This window comes from Myzus persicae, unplaced genomic scaffold, assembly GCF_001856785.1.
Source record: "Myzus persicae strain clone G006 unplaced genomic scaffold, MPER_G0061.0, whole genome shotgun sequence".
NCBI classification, from domain to species: domain Eukaryota; kingdom Metazoa; phylum Arthropoda; class Insecta; order Hemiptera; family Aphididae; genus Myzus; species Myzus persicae.
This window is the reverse complement of record NW_019100581.1, coordinates 401912-417796: the sequence shown is the minus strand read 5'-3', so window position 1 is coordinate 417796 and position 15885 is coordinate 401912. Positions and strand designations below refer to the sequence as shown.

Genomic DNA, 15885 nt, shown 5'->3' with positions numbered 1-15885 from the left:
TATTTAGACAAATCGACAAACTCTTCAAAAATATTATTCTGTAACATTTCTACAATGGGCGACTTTACTCTAAGATTATGTAAAAACATAAAAATAAAAATGATTTTGTATGAATGAGTTTTGTTTATGACATGGGTGGGTTCAAGAGGGAAAAGTGAAAACAAACAAAGAGCTAACTAACATGCCCTTAAGAATAATTTTATATTTTTGGTAAAGCTGCAGTAATCAAGAGCATAAAGCGTTTTTATATTTTGAACGTTTAATTAACAAAATGTAAGTTTTCAGTGTACATCTGTACAAAAAAATGTTTGGATCTTTAGAGTCAATAAACAATATTCACCACTAAAATTTTTCTACTTTTGGAAAAATTCGAGAGGATTAGAATCCAAACATTCAATCCCCCGGGTACAGCCTTGAAATCATTTAAATATTTTAAAAGTATACCAACGTCTTAATATTTTTATTTTTTAAACATAATTAGTAATTAGTAAACATAACATAAAAATACAAGTATATATTATTTTTTAGTTGGTAGTTATTAACAAAATAGCTTAGAACATAGAGTTGAAACACATATCACATATTTTTTTAGATAAAATTACAATATTGATTGAGTTAACTAATATTTTCTATCACACGTGGGTTATGATTGATTCACATAGGTGAGCGGACGCAGCGAATGTTGTTTATAGCCGATGAATAATTATTTGATATGTTAATATGAGATGTATGGTAAATAAAATGAAAATGCTTTCCAAATTAAAAATCAAAAAATCCCTGTGCAGGCTATACCCGCCTACATAATGATGTGCCAGTATAAAAATCTGGGCGGGTTAGACTGCAGGTGTGATTGAGGAATGCTTTCAACACAATATAAATATGAGAGTCTTAAAATAATAGCAAATACGAGAAACTTGTGTACAATATAGCCGTTTGTATCCATAAATTAAATTTAAATTTTCTGTTTTTTGGCGCGAAAGCAAATGTCATAATATAACGTAACACTGCGTTTTAAATGTTTTTCGTGCAAAATACTGGTATGCATTATTGTACTTATTTGAATATTACACAGTAAATAATAATATTGTAGAATAAGTTTAACAGGCCAAGTAGTGACCAATTGTAGGTACCCATAATATTAAGAGGATATCAGCGCACTGTTGGTTTCATCTCTCTATTCCACGAGTGCAACTTATGTACAACATTTTTTTTTTATGTTTTTCAATAATCTTAAAGTAAATTCACTCATAACAAATTCGAGGGAATGCGACGTATCGATTTGTCTACTATTGTCTTAAAATTGTTTAAATTTACAATTTTTTTTTTTATTTCGAGTTTCGAATACAAGTCATATAATGATAACTAGGGCTGGGATTTCGATCCACTTTGCATTGTTTTTCAAAGCTTACTGTGCAATGCTCGTCTTGTCACAAATTTGTTTTATGTACATCATTTGAATGAGAATAAGAAAGTTTATTTTGCATTTTTTTTTCATTTTTTGGCGTTTTTTAGTTTTTAGGTCATTTTCTTAATTGTTTAGGGCATTTTAGAGTTTTTGGAGCATTTTTTGAGTTTTTGGAAGCCAAGTGTAAGAATTTGAAATTTTATTTTAAGATTTTAAGATTTTTACACCAACATGGTTTTTAAATAAAAATAACAGATTATAAGTAGGTACTCGTAATTCATATTATATTATCGGACAATCAACTTTTTTTTTAGATTTGTACTAAAACTATGTATTTACAGTTTACACTTGTAATAGATTTTTATAATGCATTTTTTAAAACTTTTTATTGTAATTTATACTAAAATCATTAGAAATAAAAAAATTTGTTGATCTTAAAAGCATTTTTTTTTTAAGGCATTTTCGGTATTTTTTAGGGCATTATTTGAGGTTTTTAGGTCATAAAAGCATTTTTTTTGGGGCATTAAAATCCCAGCCCTAATGATAACATATACAACCGATATGTCATGCATTCAAATATGTTATCCTCCATAATTTTGTTGTGACAGGTGATTTTACTCTAGTGTTACAAAAAAAAAAAAATCATAAAAACGATTTTGTGCGAAAGCGTTTTGTCTATGTTGCGCTTGAGTCCGAGAGAGAAAACTAATACTGCGCTGACATCCTCTTTAATCTTATATACCAAAGGTATTATACTGCATATATTCGTATATGTACCTATGATGGTGTATTATTTGAAGAAAAAAACTGTTGTTTTAAAACGCTAGCTAGTCGCCTCCACCGTCACCGCCGCCATCGCCGCCGCCGCCGCCGTAGTCACCTCCACCGTCGCCGCCGTAGTCACCTCCACCGTCGCATCCGCCGCCGTAACAGTCGCAACCTCCGCCGCCGTCATCTCCACCGCCGCCGCCGCCGTATTCATCTCTGTCGTCGTCGCCGTATTTACCTCCGTCGTCGCATCCTCCACCAAAACAATCGCAACCTCCGTCGCTGTCGCGACGGTCACCGTCGTAATAACCGCCACCGCCTCCGCTCCAATAACTGTCGTAATAAGCACCGCCGCTTCTACTAGTCTCGCGGCGAGTGTTGGTGTCGGGTTCGCAAAAATGTTTGCAGTCTGAGCAATTTTCGTGAAGACGTTTGCGAGGGGGGTAACTGCTATCGCCATAAGTACTATCCCTTTCTTCGGTACTACTTCCGCAGCCACACATGTCTCCGTGTATCGCTATACAACTAAAAGCAGTCTTCGATAACAATTGTATTTTATTTGCTGTCAAAAGGAAATGAGTTTTTTTTTTTTTAAATCTATGTTTTCAGTACCTATTTATTTCTTGATGGGGTGTAGCAAATATTTTTAATTCAGAATAAACTTTGTTTAATTTATTTTAGGATAAATATAAATATCCTAAACATTAGTTACAAAATGTAAGTGTTAAATAATAGTGCAAGTATTACGTTAAGCACTACAACTTATTCTAATTACCGATTATCTGATAATTTAATAACTTATTATTGTTCTATGTATCATATTATTCATATTTTTGAGTTTATTAAATATATGTATATGTATATATATATATTAAAATATATACCTACTAAATTTTATTCTAAACAAAAAAATAAGCCTGTATACTATTTATTATATGGCTGGACATTAACGAGTTAAAAAGTTAAAGTTAAGGTAAAAAGTTAATTATGGGTTTTAATCAACTTAACTATTAAATAACAATTTATTTTTAAATTAACGTAAAAATAACGAATTCATTTTTCATTTTAATAAGTAAGTTAAGTTAATTTATTGTGTTTCTGATTTTATAATATTTCACTCTTCGTTTAAAAAAATATTTACCGCGGATTGTTTTAAATTAAAAATTGTACATTTTTAAAATCTAACCTTCATGGAAATATTGTATAAAATATAAACGAAATAATCTATAATTCAGTTGCTGGTTAGTAAAAAATAAAGTAGGTACTCTAGAGTTGAATAAAAAAATTATTTTCTAACTTAACAGAGTTAACCAAAAATTAAATTAATCTTTAACTTTAAACTTTTCAGCGTTATTTCATATTAACTTAACTGAATCAAAAAAAACTCATTAACTTGCTCAGCCTTATAATACACACATCGAATAAATATTAAAATCAAGAGACTACTTACAATACAATTAGTGATTATGTGCACTTTTGCAGGATGGTGTATATATATTGACTTTTGAGGAATGGTATAATTGTTGAATGGTCACGGACTGACACTTCATACCAGCACATACATAATATTAGAATGCAACTGCATTCAATTATCTGCGTCCGTCGTGTTTATGACGTATGACGCTCCACTGCAGTTTAACACTGAATAAGACGGGTTTAGGATTACCGACTAGGCCTGCATTTTTTAAATACTTTGACTCGTGGGTAACGTGTTACCAACTACCAAAGTACCAACATATTATTTTACACCCAGGATACCGTGAACTGCGAACAAACCAGTTCTTTGTGACTTCATAAGACAAGGGTTCAAGAGTTCGAGACCATAGGCCTGCGAGTGAAATATTTTGACCGGTGAATAACGTGTTACCAACTAAACTAAACAACATAACAACATATTATTATTATGTTGCACACGTCGGGACACCTCGGGCTGTGTAGTAAACAATCGTTTGGAGCATATTCATTAATGACAAAGACTATGAAAAAAATAACCGAGTGCGCTATCTCGTTTAGCCGTTGTGTGACATTCGTTTTTCTTAAACTTACGATTTCAATAACATTTTGTGGAATAATAGGTAAGAAACCAGAAAAAAACCGGCCGAGGAAGAACAGTGCGGCCATGACCGACGTTTAACACATCGAATATTCATCTGTAATTGTTATGTCATAAGTGGGCATCTTCACGGATGCTGACCTGCAATGACCGAGAAATCGACAATGACGTGTTAGAAAAAGGTCCGTAGGTACTGTTTTCCTCCAATAATGAGATACAGGGAAACCTGAGAAAAACACTTCACTGTCCATTTCCTTAAAAAAAAAAAAATTAATTAATTAATTTTTATAATTTTTATTCACTTTCAAATTTCTTCCAATAAGGAATTAAGAATAAAAATAATGTTTATGTTTAACACGATTATAAATATACAGGATGTCCTGTAATGATATATCCATATTAATTATAAAGCGGAGTTCGCCGCCCAGTCTACCAATAAACTAAAAAAATATTTAAAAAAATGAAATTAATGAAAATAAAATTTTGAAAGGTCAAAATGCTCAGAAAAATAAAAAAGTTTATACTTAAAAAAAAAAACAATTAATTCAATTAAAAAATATAATATATGTAGTCCTTTCTCTTTGAGTCTAATAAAAAAAAAAACAGATTTCTGATATTTTATCACCTCAGGAGGTATCGCAATAGGTAAATTCTCGCGGGACACCCTGCACGTATAATAGTTATAATAATAAATAAACATTAAACAAAAAATTACAACGTAGCAATATATTTTTTATAATTTTATGACATTATAAATAGTGCTTGTTTAAAGGAAAGAAATACTAGACGGATGAATAATTATTTTACTTTTTGTTTGACTTTGAAATGTAATAATTCCATTGTTCAATGCTTCACGCCGTTTGTTTGCTCAGTAGTCTTTATATTTGTTACGAATATAATACTAATTCTTATTTTACATTAAATATCTGTTTGACTTTTTTTTTATAATATTGAGCCACATACTTATATATTTGGTTTTTTCTAAGACATGGTTAAATATTTTTATATTTAGTGGAAAACGAACATTATTTTAGCGGTTAGTCCAAAAAAATAAAACGATTAGGAGAAAATGTGACCCACCCCCAAAAAAATATGTTTTTTTCTCTGATCAGCGTACCTAAATACATATAGTAATAAATTATATGGGATGATTCACTAGGTTTGATCACTCTTTCATCACCATATTGTTTCCTTTAATTAAGCATTAATTACCATATAACAAATACCATATTTTAAATTACTTTGATTTGCTATGCCGTTCAACTATACAAGGAGTATCCACCTGTGTAAATACAAATTGTTTCCAATAAGAAACTTTCTTTTTACTTTAGAAATTATTAAACAACTGATTTATTTAAATGTTCATACATCCAAAAAAAATTCAAGCCAATAGTTTCTGAGTTATAAAAATAAATATCTAAAATATCTATTAATGATAATACAAATAGTCTTACAGAAATAAAAATAGATTTAATAGGCAATAGCCAATTGGCACTTAATAATTAACCATTATTTATTGTCTATTGAACGCATGTATTTTCTATACATAATAAACTGTTGTCATATTTTTAATAATTGCTATGAATATTAAATTTAAAAAAATATTTTTCAAACCTATTATTATTGTACTGTAAATTATTATGTTTATCTTTCTTTTGTACAAAAAAGATAAATGACTCGCAAACTTCTCGTTGAAAATAATGTCGAATGAACTACATTAGTAGTTTATGGGAGATAAGCTAATTATAATTTGACAAAAGCAGTTGGTAATCACACAGGACAATCCTTAAATTATACAAAAATCGAAGTATTTTAAATCTGTACATAATTACATAAAGTATATTTCAAAATTTTAAATACCAGAATTTGATTAAGTTAATTACAAAAGGAAAAAATGTAATAATTACTTTTATACATTGATACATAATAACATAATATACCTGATAAACATGGTCAAAAAGGTAATTTTTTTGCCACAGGTAAAATATTTAAAAGGCCACAAATGTTAATCACACAAACACGCCAAACCAAGTAAAGCTGCAGCTCGTCGGTGAACCACAAAAGCAATTATTTCATGCAGGCATTCTTCTACAGACTTGAAAGAAAAGACCATACACCACGCTACTCGATATTTTTCATCTTCGAGGAAAATCTATGAATCATAAATAATATGTTTTTGGTAATAAGTGCAAATAATGTGAGTTTGTTTAGTGCTTCAGCGGTCATTGATCCAATTTTTGGTAACACGGCCTTGGGCATGACCGTATGTTATAGCCTATATAACTACTATATAGGTATTTGCCTCTGGAGAGTATGTCCCTTACATTTCTTTAGCTTGGTAAGTGTAATAACTGTTTGATCTTTTGCTAGTGTAATTATTGTGTATTCGATATTTTGGCAGAAGCTTTCGACTAGTGTGGACCAGATCAAACAAGCGTGGATGAAAAAAAAAAATATTTTATATTATATCAAAGTAAGTTAATATTAAATATTACATTCAACTTGTTTGCTTACATCTCATATTTTATCATTAAATATAATACTCACCCATTTTCACTCAATATTTTCGATATCAGATTTTATTTTAAAAACAATCATATATTTTACTAACAATAAAAAAAAAAATGACATAAAAACATTCAAGGGTAGTTACTACTTACTAGTTAAGTTTCGTCATTATAAAATATTAACGATGGACACAACTTATTTATTTCCAACTTAATCTTACGTTCTACAAACAAAGACAATATTAGGGCTTTTTTTATTTATCATTACCTACTAATTAAATAATGATAATAAACAATTGTCTTTTGTGCTGGACTTGATGTGTTTTTTAGTTTCTAACTCGGTATCTGACGGGTACTACACTAATTTATCACAATAAACCCAAAATGTTGGGATTTTTTTATCTTACTTTATTAACTGCTGTTATATATACAACCAGGCGCATACCGTGTTTAAGCGAAGTTTTCACTTACCTACATATATTTTTAGAAGGGTTTTTGTTTTTAATTGCCCGTGTTCTCTCCATTTATCCACAACTGTTTCATTGTCAGCTTACAACGGTTCAGAATTGAGTAGTTTAGTATACTTGCATCGTATATAACAACAACGAACAATGCAATAACCTAACTTATAAAATACTATTATATTTCCATCAACCACGTTGTCTGTGACGCTATCAGAAATGGACATTTTCTAGTAAGGTAAATTGTCAAAAACGCACGCATTAACTACACGAAGTACTAATTAATTATTAATGATTCAATTAATAAAAAAATACGCTGTTAAAAATAAATCCATGAATTCACGTCACACATATTATTTTGACTTGTATATCATAATAAGATTATAATGTATAATAAAAATAGCGATTAGTATTTCCTTTAGAATTTAGATTATGTTCCTAAAATTATATAATATTACATTATACGAATAACAAAATATTTGATGTAAGTATATTAAAGAAGTTGAAATTTGTACGTAATAAATATTTGTTAATTTATATAATCAATCATGATAACCTTAAAAAATTTAAATATAATGTAACGTAGATAAAAAATGCTTAATGCATACTTTATTGTAGTATGTATTCATCGACTATAGATAACAGTTCATAGTAAATACTTATAATATTATTCTGAAAAATCGGCTTATTTCAGAGCTATAATGACGTATTGATGTGTATGGTTAATACTTTTGACTTTGATATCGCTTGCTTTTAAAATTTGATTTATCAATAAATGGGTTGTTTTGATTTTGCCTCGAATAAATACACGGGAATGACCAATGGACGTATCGTTTTGGTCCGACTCAGGTATCGATTAATATACCCATACATTTATAGCTGGTATAAAATTCCACTTCCTAATAATTTCGACGATTTTCTAAATATTATCAATAAACCTGGTGTCGCCATGGCGCTTTTTTTGCCAGCCGTACAGAACCATTCGCCCGCACTCGTTCAAACTCGTTAGGTCTTAACGCTTCACCACCCTCACCATCACGTTGCCAAACCACCTTTCACGATACAATGGAGGTTTGCGATTTTGTTCACGTCCCATTCAACTGTCCCGTGCTCATCAATTATTATAGAAATGCATTGTTTGCTTTCTTATTCGGCGTTTGAATAGACGAACTGAACCCGCACAGTATCCTTACGTAATTGTTTTTCTCTCGTCTCTATTTCCCGCATATAGCGTCTGACGCTCAAATACATCGTCCACATAAAATTAATTGTATATTGGGTTGGAGTTCCAATTTCAAACCGTCTAAGCATCGACTACACATTATACGCATTTTTGATTTTCCGACGTTGGCCTGTACAAAACTACTAAAATATAATATATTTAATATACCTGCAACGCGTATATTCATGCATATTTATTGTGAGCTACGTTGAGTTTCCTATTCGGCTGGATAATAATAAATTATTATAGTGTGTATTATTTGTTTTGTCAACAAAGAATAAACATCTTTAACCGGATTCTGCATGAACTCGCTTTGCCGTAAATGTCGATATTATTTTCGTCGTTTTCGTGGTTCTCTGATTGGACAATTTCAAACATGATCTATATAATGTTCAATGTGTGTTTTGAAAACTCCAATCACCATTCACCGCATATATGGCGGTGCATAACATTTTTTGGACATTTTTGCTATCGCACACATAAAGTGGTCACGAGAAATATATATGTATAGCGGTGGCACGACAAAAATAGGACTACAATAAAAATAATAGCCGAGCTGGTAATATATATTTATACGGTGCGTTCACGTTTTTCCTACCTATTATTCTATATAGTGTATAAGTGGGGTGAAAATACTACACATACTATAATACTTATGTTGGCAAATCCAAAAGTAAGATATATAAGTTGATATTATATGATATGTTTCCTAATAAAACAAGAATAAAATCATTAAGATATCCAACTACTAAATTTCATAATTTTTGACATTCAGTTAACATATATTTCCGACTTCACATTCCTGAACAAGTTTTGTGCCTCTATATGGAGTAATGAGTTTATACCTACTTATATTGTGATTTTCACAAAATAATACGTTATCAATCCCAGTCATTTATAAATTATTTGATAGAACTTAAACGTTTAAATTCCACTTACTTTTATATTTTCATAAAATATTATATAAATAAATATAATAAATAAATAAATATTTTTGCTGTGAATGTAAAATAATACATTTATTGAGCCTGTGTACATTCAGTTTTAGATTCTGTCTGGAGTGATAAATTTATTGAGTTTACAGTAATAATGTGTGTTATTTATTTTTTTTGTGTCTGTGTCACGATAAGTAGTTGATATAATGCTTTGATTTTCCACTTCTGTACCTTTACCGGTGGTAAAGTGAATGTAGTTGACGCATTTGGGACGTCAAAATTTAAAATTCCCAGTAGCTTTCAAAATCGAGGAGAAAAACAAAAGAAAAAAATAAAGAAAAACGGAAATTTTTACAAAAATCTTTGACAAAATCGATTTTGGTTTTTTTCATGTAACTCTAATACAAATAACCCTACGGTGTGAAGTTTCAGTGGAATTTTCAATAAATATAAATATTAGCATTTTTTATACACCATAAAGTTTTCAAAATATTTTTGCAAGAGTTGGGCTATTCATAAACATTTACAATTTTCGATTTTTACTAGTTTTTTTAAGACTAATGTCGATAAAAAATGTTCACTCAGTCAAACATTTTAAAATGTAACACAAAATTCTTCACAAGTTGATGTAGGTAAGCAGAATTTAAAAAAAAAGTTGAGTGTAAATCTCAGCAATCTTTTTTACAAGGGTCTGAAGTATAAATGTTGACAAAATTCATAATAATCACGAACAGTTGCAAATGATTTTGAGGTAAAAATACATAAAAAAATTACTTTTTCACCTAAAATTTGTAAATTTAATATAATATTCCTCAACTTTATCAAAAAAAAAATTTCTACCAAAAGTCAAATCAAATTTATATGATAGTTTGAAATATTGATATTTTTACTACATTGGATATTCACTTGATTTCTCATGCGCTGATTTTCTTATTTTGATGTAATTAAAAAATGTATTACTGTAGGCACTTGAAATTTACATTCCATGTTTATTTTATCATATTCTATAACTGATAACATTTTTAAATGATTTTGACTCGTTTTAAAACGTATTTATGGACATTTTCAGTTTTCAGGTTTTTTAGTTTTTTTTACTATACATAAATGTCAATAAAATATTTTCGTTAGGTCAAGGAGTTTTAAGCTTGAATACAAAGCTTCTGATATATTGTTACATTAGAAGTTAAAAAATAATAAAAATACATAAAAACGATTGTTGTTTATAAAAATCTACCATTTTAAAATAAATTTGCATGTAAGTTGTTAATTTTGTCACCAAAAATTTAAAAAATATGTAAACACAGTTTTCTTTTATAGTTATTTTAAGTTCCAATTCAGACTAAATTATATACATATCAAACCAAAAATAACAATTTTTATTACTTTATTGTAATTTAAAAATATTATTTGTGGATACTTGAAACTTTTAGGGGATAGGTAGGTATATTATCTTATTTTATTTAAACAATTACATTTTCAAATGCAATTTGACAAAAATGAATTTAACCTACTATAGTACTAACTTAGTACTAATATTTAAATAGTAAAATAAATTACTTTAATCTCAATAATATAATAAAATATAAATACTTAATAATATTATAGGTCGAGAGACCATCTTCACTTCCTCACTTTTTGTGTTCAATGATTTTATACCATTGAAGTCAAATTTAACACATCCATTACAGTGACTCCCTAGACGCCTATAATGTACAACAGATCGTTACCCACTTACCCGTTTTTTTTATTTATTCATTTTAGTTTAATACTATGTGAGTTCAGGCAATATTTTTTTTAGGAATGCGTAATTTTTGAGAGAGCACAATCACTCTACTACTCCAGCCTAATTAGTTGAGCTTATATCCATAATGTATATTCATATCGTTTATTATTTTATTGACTATCTGCCGATTTTAGTTAAGCTTTATAACAAATAATAATTTGAATATAACATTAATATAGTACACATACACAGCTATCTTTAGGTATCTGGCTTTAATTTAATTAATTACTTTACCGTTTTAAAAACTAAAAACGAAATAATATGTTAAATAATATAAATACACCATTATATTATAAATAATATCTCGGACAATAGCAACGCGATTTGTTTATTTAAATTAAAGTTTTAAAAATGAATTTTTTTTACTAACTTGTCGTCCGATCAAAGGAAAACCGGATAAACTCCAGGAGAAACGTTGATGGACCATCGGGGAATGCCCTGGAACTGGAGTAGCGACTAACGAGACGTATTGCACCAAGGGCAACGATAGGACTATAGAGGCGGGATGACGGGCCGGGATGCCATGTGACTGATGCTGGTGAACCTTTGCGATGACCTGGCGATGTTCTCGTTGGGCCAGTGACTTGGCGCAGTGTACTACAACAATATGCGCCTGAACGTGAATCAGCCGGCTGAGCAGGAGGATGCGAGACAAACATAAAATGCGGCATGCAGTGGCACTAGCAGTAGCCTCTGACAAAGGATCAGCATCAGCAGGACGAGATTGAAGATCAGCCACGGCCGGAGGACCATGCAATGAAAATGCTGCCGCGTCCGAGGGAAACCGCCAATGTACGTTCTGTGGTTGGGAAAGTGGCCAGGCAAATCGGACGAGAAAGCCAGGTTTGCAGATCGAGGTTAGTGTCCCAGTGGGTGTCAGAACCGCGAAGATGGTGGCATGATCGAGGAGGAACTAATGGAAGTTACGACGGTGAAACTGAAGAGGGTTAAGAAGCAATTTGGACGATCCAAAGAAAGTGGCAGTTCAATTTGAAGCGCGACAACAAATGTAACAATCGTATAACACGATATATAGTACCGAATAGAATACCATTATAAGTAAGTTATGAGTATTCAGTATTGGAAATTAAGAGTGTTACAATATATAGACCATTATATAGACCATATAACAATATGCAATTATTGATATTAATCATTAATTTTGTTTCATATTTTCAGCATACAAATCTAACCGACAATTAGTTTCCAATATGCTAGCAGGAATTCATGATGCTGTATCGCGCTTCTTGGAACTGCCACCTCCATACTCCTTACCCTTCCATCAGTTTCACTTTCACAGTCACCAAGTTTCTCCAGTCACCGTCTCCGGGTACGACGCACAAGGCACACCTCGGTCTGCAGCAAATAGCTTTTTAGTCCTAACCGCTCGGCTGACCACACAGAATGAACACTGGTCGGTTTCCAGGACATGGGCGGCATTTCCTGTGATTTTGGTCCTTCGGTTGAGGCTGATTTTCAGACTCGTCTATAGCTGCTCCTGCTCCTTCTCCTGTGGCTGCTGCTGCTTGCCATAATCGCCATCGAATATCACATCCTCTTGCTCCGTCGAGAGTACTGCCGACTGAGCCGTAAGTTGTAGTGCACTGCCCAACGAGAACCGACCTACAGGCTCAGTCATCGCCGAGACGTCCTGGTTCGACAGTCGCCACAAATCCCATATTGTTGTCTTTGGTGCAATATGTCTGTAGGACGGCAATAATGGGCATTCCCAGTTTCTCCTCTCAAATATTTGTCCGGTTTCATTCAGTGATCGTGGCTAAAAGTCAAACCTTAAAAGTTAAAAGTTAAACAATTAAAATGTTAACAAAAAAAAATTGTATATATATATTATATATATTGATCACACAATGTTTTTACCGTTCAAAACTTATAACAATACAAAATTACAAATGTTAATACAAAAACTTGTACCTATATATTAATATTGATTGTATTATTTTTTTTTTTTTTGTTCATAACTTAGAATAATATACCTATAACTATAATAACTAAAATACAACGACACACCGTTAATAATTATAATTTGTACACAATACAATAATACAAACAAAATAAACAATAATCAATGGTTACTTATCAGTTTAACGTTTGCCATTTAATGTTTTTGTTTTTTATTTGTTTATTTAAATAAGTAAATACTTCCTATTTTATACTCAAATCGTACATACAATTAGTATTTAGTATTAGTATTATAAAATTACATTTTGTAATATTTCGGAACCAATGTTTTAATAAATTTCAATGTTAATACTTTGAAATTTTAGTTATAGGCGCCTAACGAATACCCAACTACAAATTTAGATTGTTAAATCTACATTCTACGAGCACGATTCAAATTTATCATGACATTGTTGGACGAAGGCATCAACGCCATCGCCTGTCTTAAATTATAACTCGTGAAAAGCGTAAGACTGAAAAGTGAAAAGTGTATTATTTTTTTTGATTTAAGAAATGAAAAATTGTGTGTATCTTTAATAAAAAAAAACATATAGTCTTACAAGTATCAAAAATTATGAAAGTCAATTTGAAAAAGGAAATTAATGAAGACACTTAAATGGATTTATGGATCACCAAGCTACTCTGAGCGTTATTCCGGGTAACGGAACTCGACGTAAATTACATTGTAGGAATTTGGCTCACTATACAATAGTACATTGACTTTAAGTCTTTAACCCACTGCTAAGTATACTACAGTCTTCAATCGTACACTGTTTTGCAGCGCTAATATTTAAGAGAACCACCCGTCGAATTCCATTCACCATCATTTTCACATTACAATATTTAACAAGATTTAACCGAGTATAATCACTTATCAATTATGTAGACATTTAATCTTCGCCAAATCAACTAAAATTTTATTTCATAATTTTCGAACGATATAGGTAGTCAGACAATTTTAAACCGTTTACTTTGGTACTAAGACTAACACATAACTCGTCTTATATTTTTTCATCAAAAATTATACAACATGAAAAAAGTTTTCGATTAAATTTTTAACATTACGTTATATAAAATTTAATATTTTAAAAGAAACAGATGATTTTAATTTTGGATTTGCAATGGCTTAATTAAAATGAATTGTATTTTATTATGGAAAACAACCAACAACTTTTTCAATTTACAATAGTACCTACCTAACATTATTGTATCATTAAGTAGAGATACAAATATGATACATAAGATTTTAAGACAAATAGGTCATAAATTATGTTAATAATACTATGAAAAGCAACATTAATCAGTATTGTGTGATTCTCGGGTGAGTGACAATAAAATGTGTCGACCAACTTTCGAGAAAAAAATATATAGGTACATAGGGTTTTAAATGTTTTAATACTTCAATGCTTCATAAAGTTTCCACAAGGGGAAACTTTGAATTTTAAGAGGATATAGTCAAACTCTGAAAGAGTTTACAATATTATACATGCGTGATATGGCTGCAACCTATTGTGTTTTTTTTATCGGTAATTTTGTTGATGAAATAAATCACATATTATTATTTTAAATGAAACACCTTATGCAAGATAGCCATATCTCCACTACATAATTGCTTGGATTAAATTATGTAGGCACCAAATAAATATGTACTCGTGTCAGATTTGCACGTCCTTTGCCATGATACATTTGGATTCAAATATTATATTTTAGATATTTAGTATTTAATGTAAAGGATATGCAATATACTTGTAACATTTTTGCTATTTTTATATAGTAAGTTTTTTTTTTTAAATATAAGCTACCAATATAAAATTATTGCAGCTCAACAATTACAAGTAAATTAACAATAACAAATAGCATAAAGTAAGTTAGACATTGATAAACCATTATTTTTATGGAATTAAATTTTTTTTTGTGGTTTAGAAATTCAATAAATAGCTGAGTGGTATACTTTTATTATTAAAACACCATAAATTTAATGACACGCCACATGCATATAATCAGTGGTTGAATTGGGGGGGGGGGAGAAATACGGTGGGATGGCATCCCTCGACTGTTTATAACTCACATTTTCCATCTCTCCACTTATTTTGAGCCACTTCGACCACACCACATCATTTTAAATTCAATAATACTTTATATATTATTATTTATACTACATACAATTAAAAATATGTATTTTATTATAGGTACTAAAATAAATAAATAGATAGTTATATAACGGTATATTATTTGGTTAATTTAATTAATTTAGTTTTTTTTTTTTATCATGGAGTTATGTGTATTCAAAATTAAGATCTTGTGAACCTTAAAAAGATTAAAAATGTAATTACTATTTACTGCCTTGGCTATTACTACATAATATATTTGACTTGATGATACGCCATTTACCATGCCCTCGAGGATAAATATAGAAACCTCGTTCAAACAAGATATTTCATGCGTGAAAACCATTGAGAAAACTTCCGTTTGTAATATTCAATAAAACCTTATCCCAGAGAAAAGTTAAATACAAAATAAAAAGTACTGAAGTACGTATTCCAAAATATTACGTAGGTATACAATGAATGTTTGTTTTTCCTCTGTTATCATCTTTATAAAAACCAATTATTACGCGATGATATTGCTCTTTTATCGAAGACATAAATATTCGTTTTTCACACTGGAAAGTTGTATCTCGTACCTGTGATATAATTCAAAACGTACGTTATAAATATTATTTTGGATACATTTCATTAGTATTTAGTTATTACTTATTATTAATATCCTGGACCAAGGATTTTTTAGATAAA

The 15885-nt window shown here is 30.1% G+C and overlaps 1 protein-coding gene and 1 long non-coding RNA gene across 4 annotated transcripts; one reads left to right on the top strand and one right to left on the bottom strand.

Moving 5' to 3' along the window:
• Positions 1-2139: 2139 nt before the first annotated feature.
• LOC111034798 (eggshell protein 1-like) lies at positions 2140-7522 on the bottom strand. 3 transcript variants are annotated; one of them, XM_022316188.1, is made up of 4 exons: positions 7205-7503; positions 3624-4480; positions 2333-2698; positions 2140-2272 (listed from the first exon to the last, which is right to left on the bottom strand). In XM_022316188.1, exons 3-4 carry the CDS (start codon positions 2674-2676, stop codon positions 2233-2235), a joined length of 384 nt encoding a protein of 127 aa, XP_022171880.1. In that variant the 5' UTR covers positions 2677-2698; positions 3624-4480; positions 7205-7503; the 3' UTR covers positions 2140-2232. The 3 variants fall into 3 exon arrangements, with proteins under 3 accessions (XP_022171880.1, XP_022171875.1, XP_022171866.1); XM_022316183.1 differs by having other exon boundaries at positions 2140-2709; positions 7205-7522; XM_022316174.1 differs by having other exon boundaries at positions 2140-2698; positions 7205-7506.
• On the top strand, positions 4745-13016 carry LOC111034815. Its single transcript, XR_002604589.1, has 3 exons — positions 4745-6699; positions 11522-12193; positions 12314-13016. It is a non-coding gene; the product is annotated as an uncharacterized LOC111034815 (long non-coding RNA).
• Positions 13017-15885: the final 2869 nt, after the last annotated feature.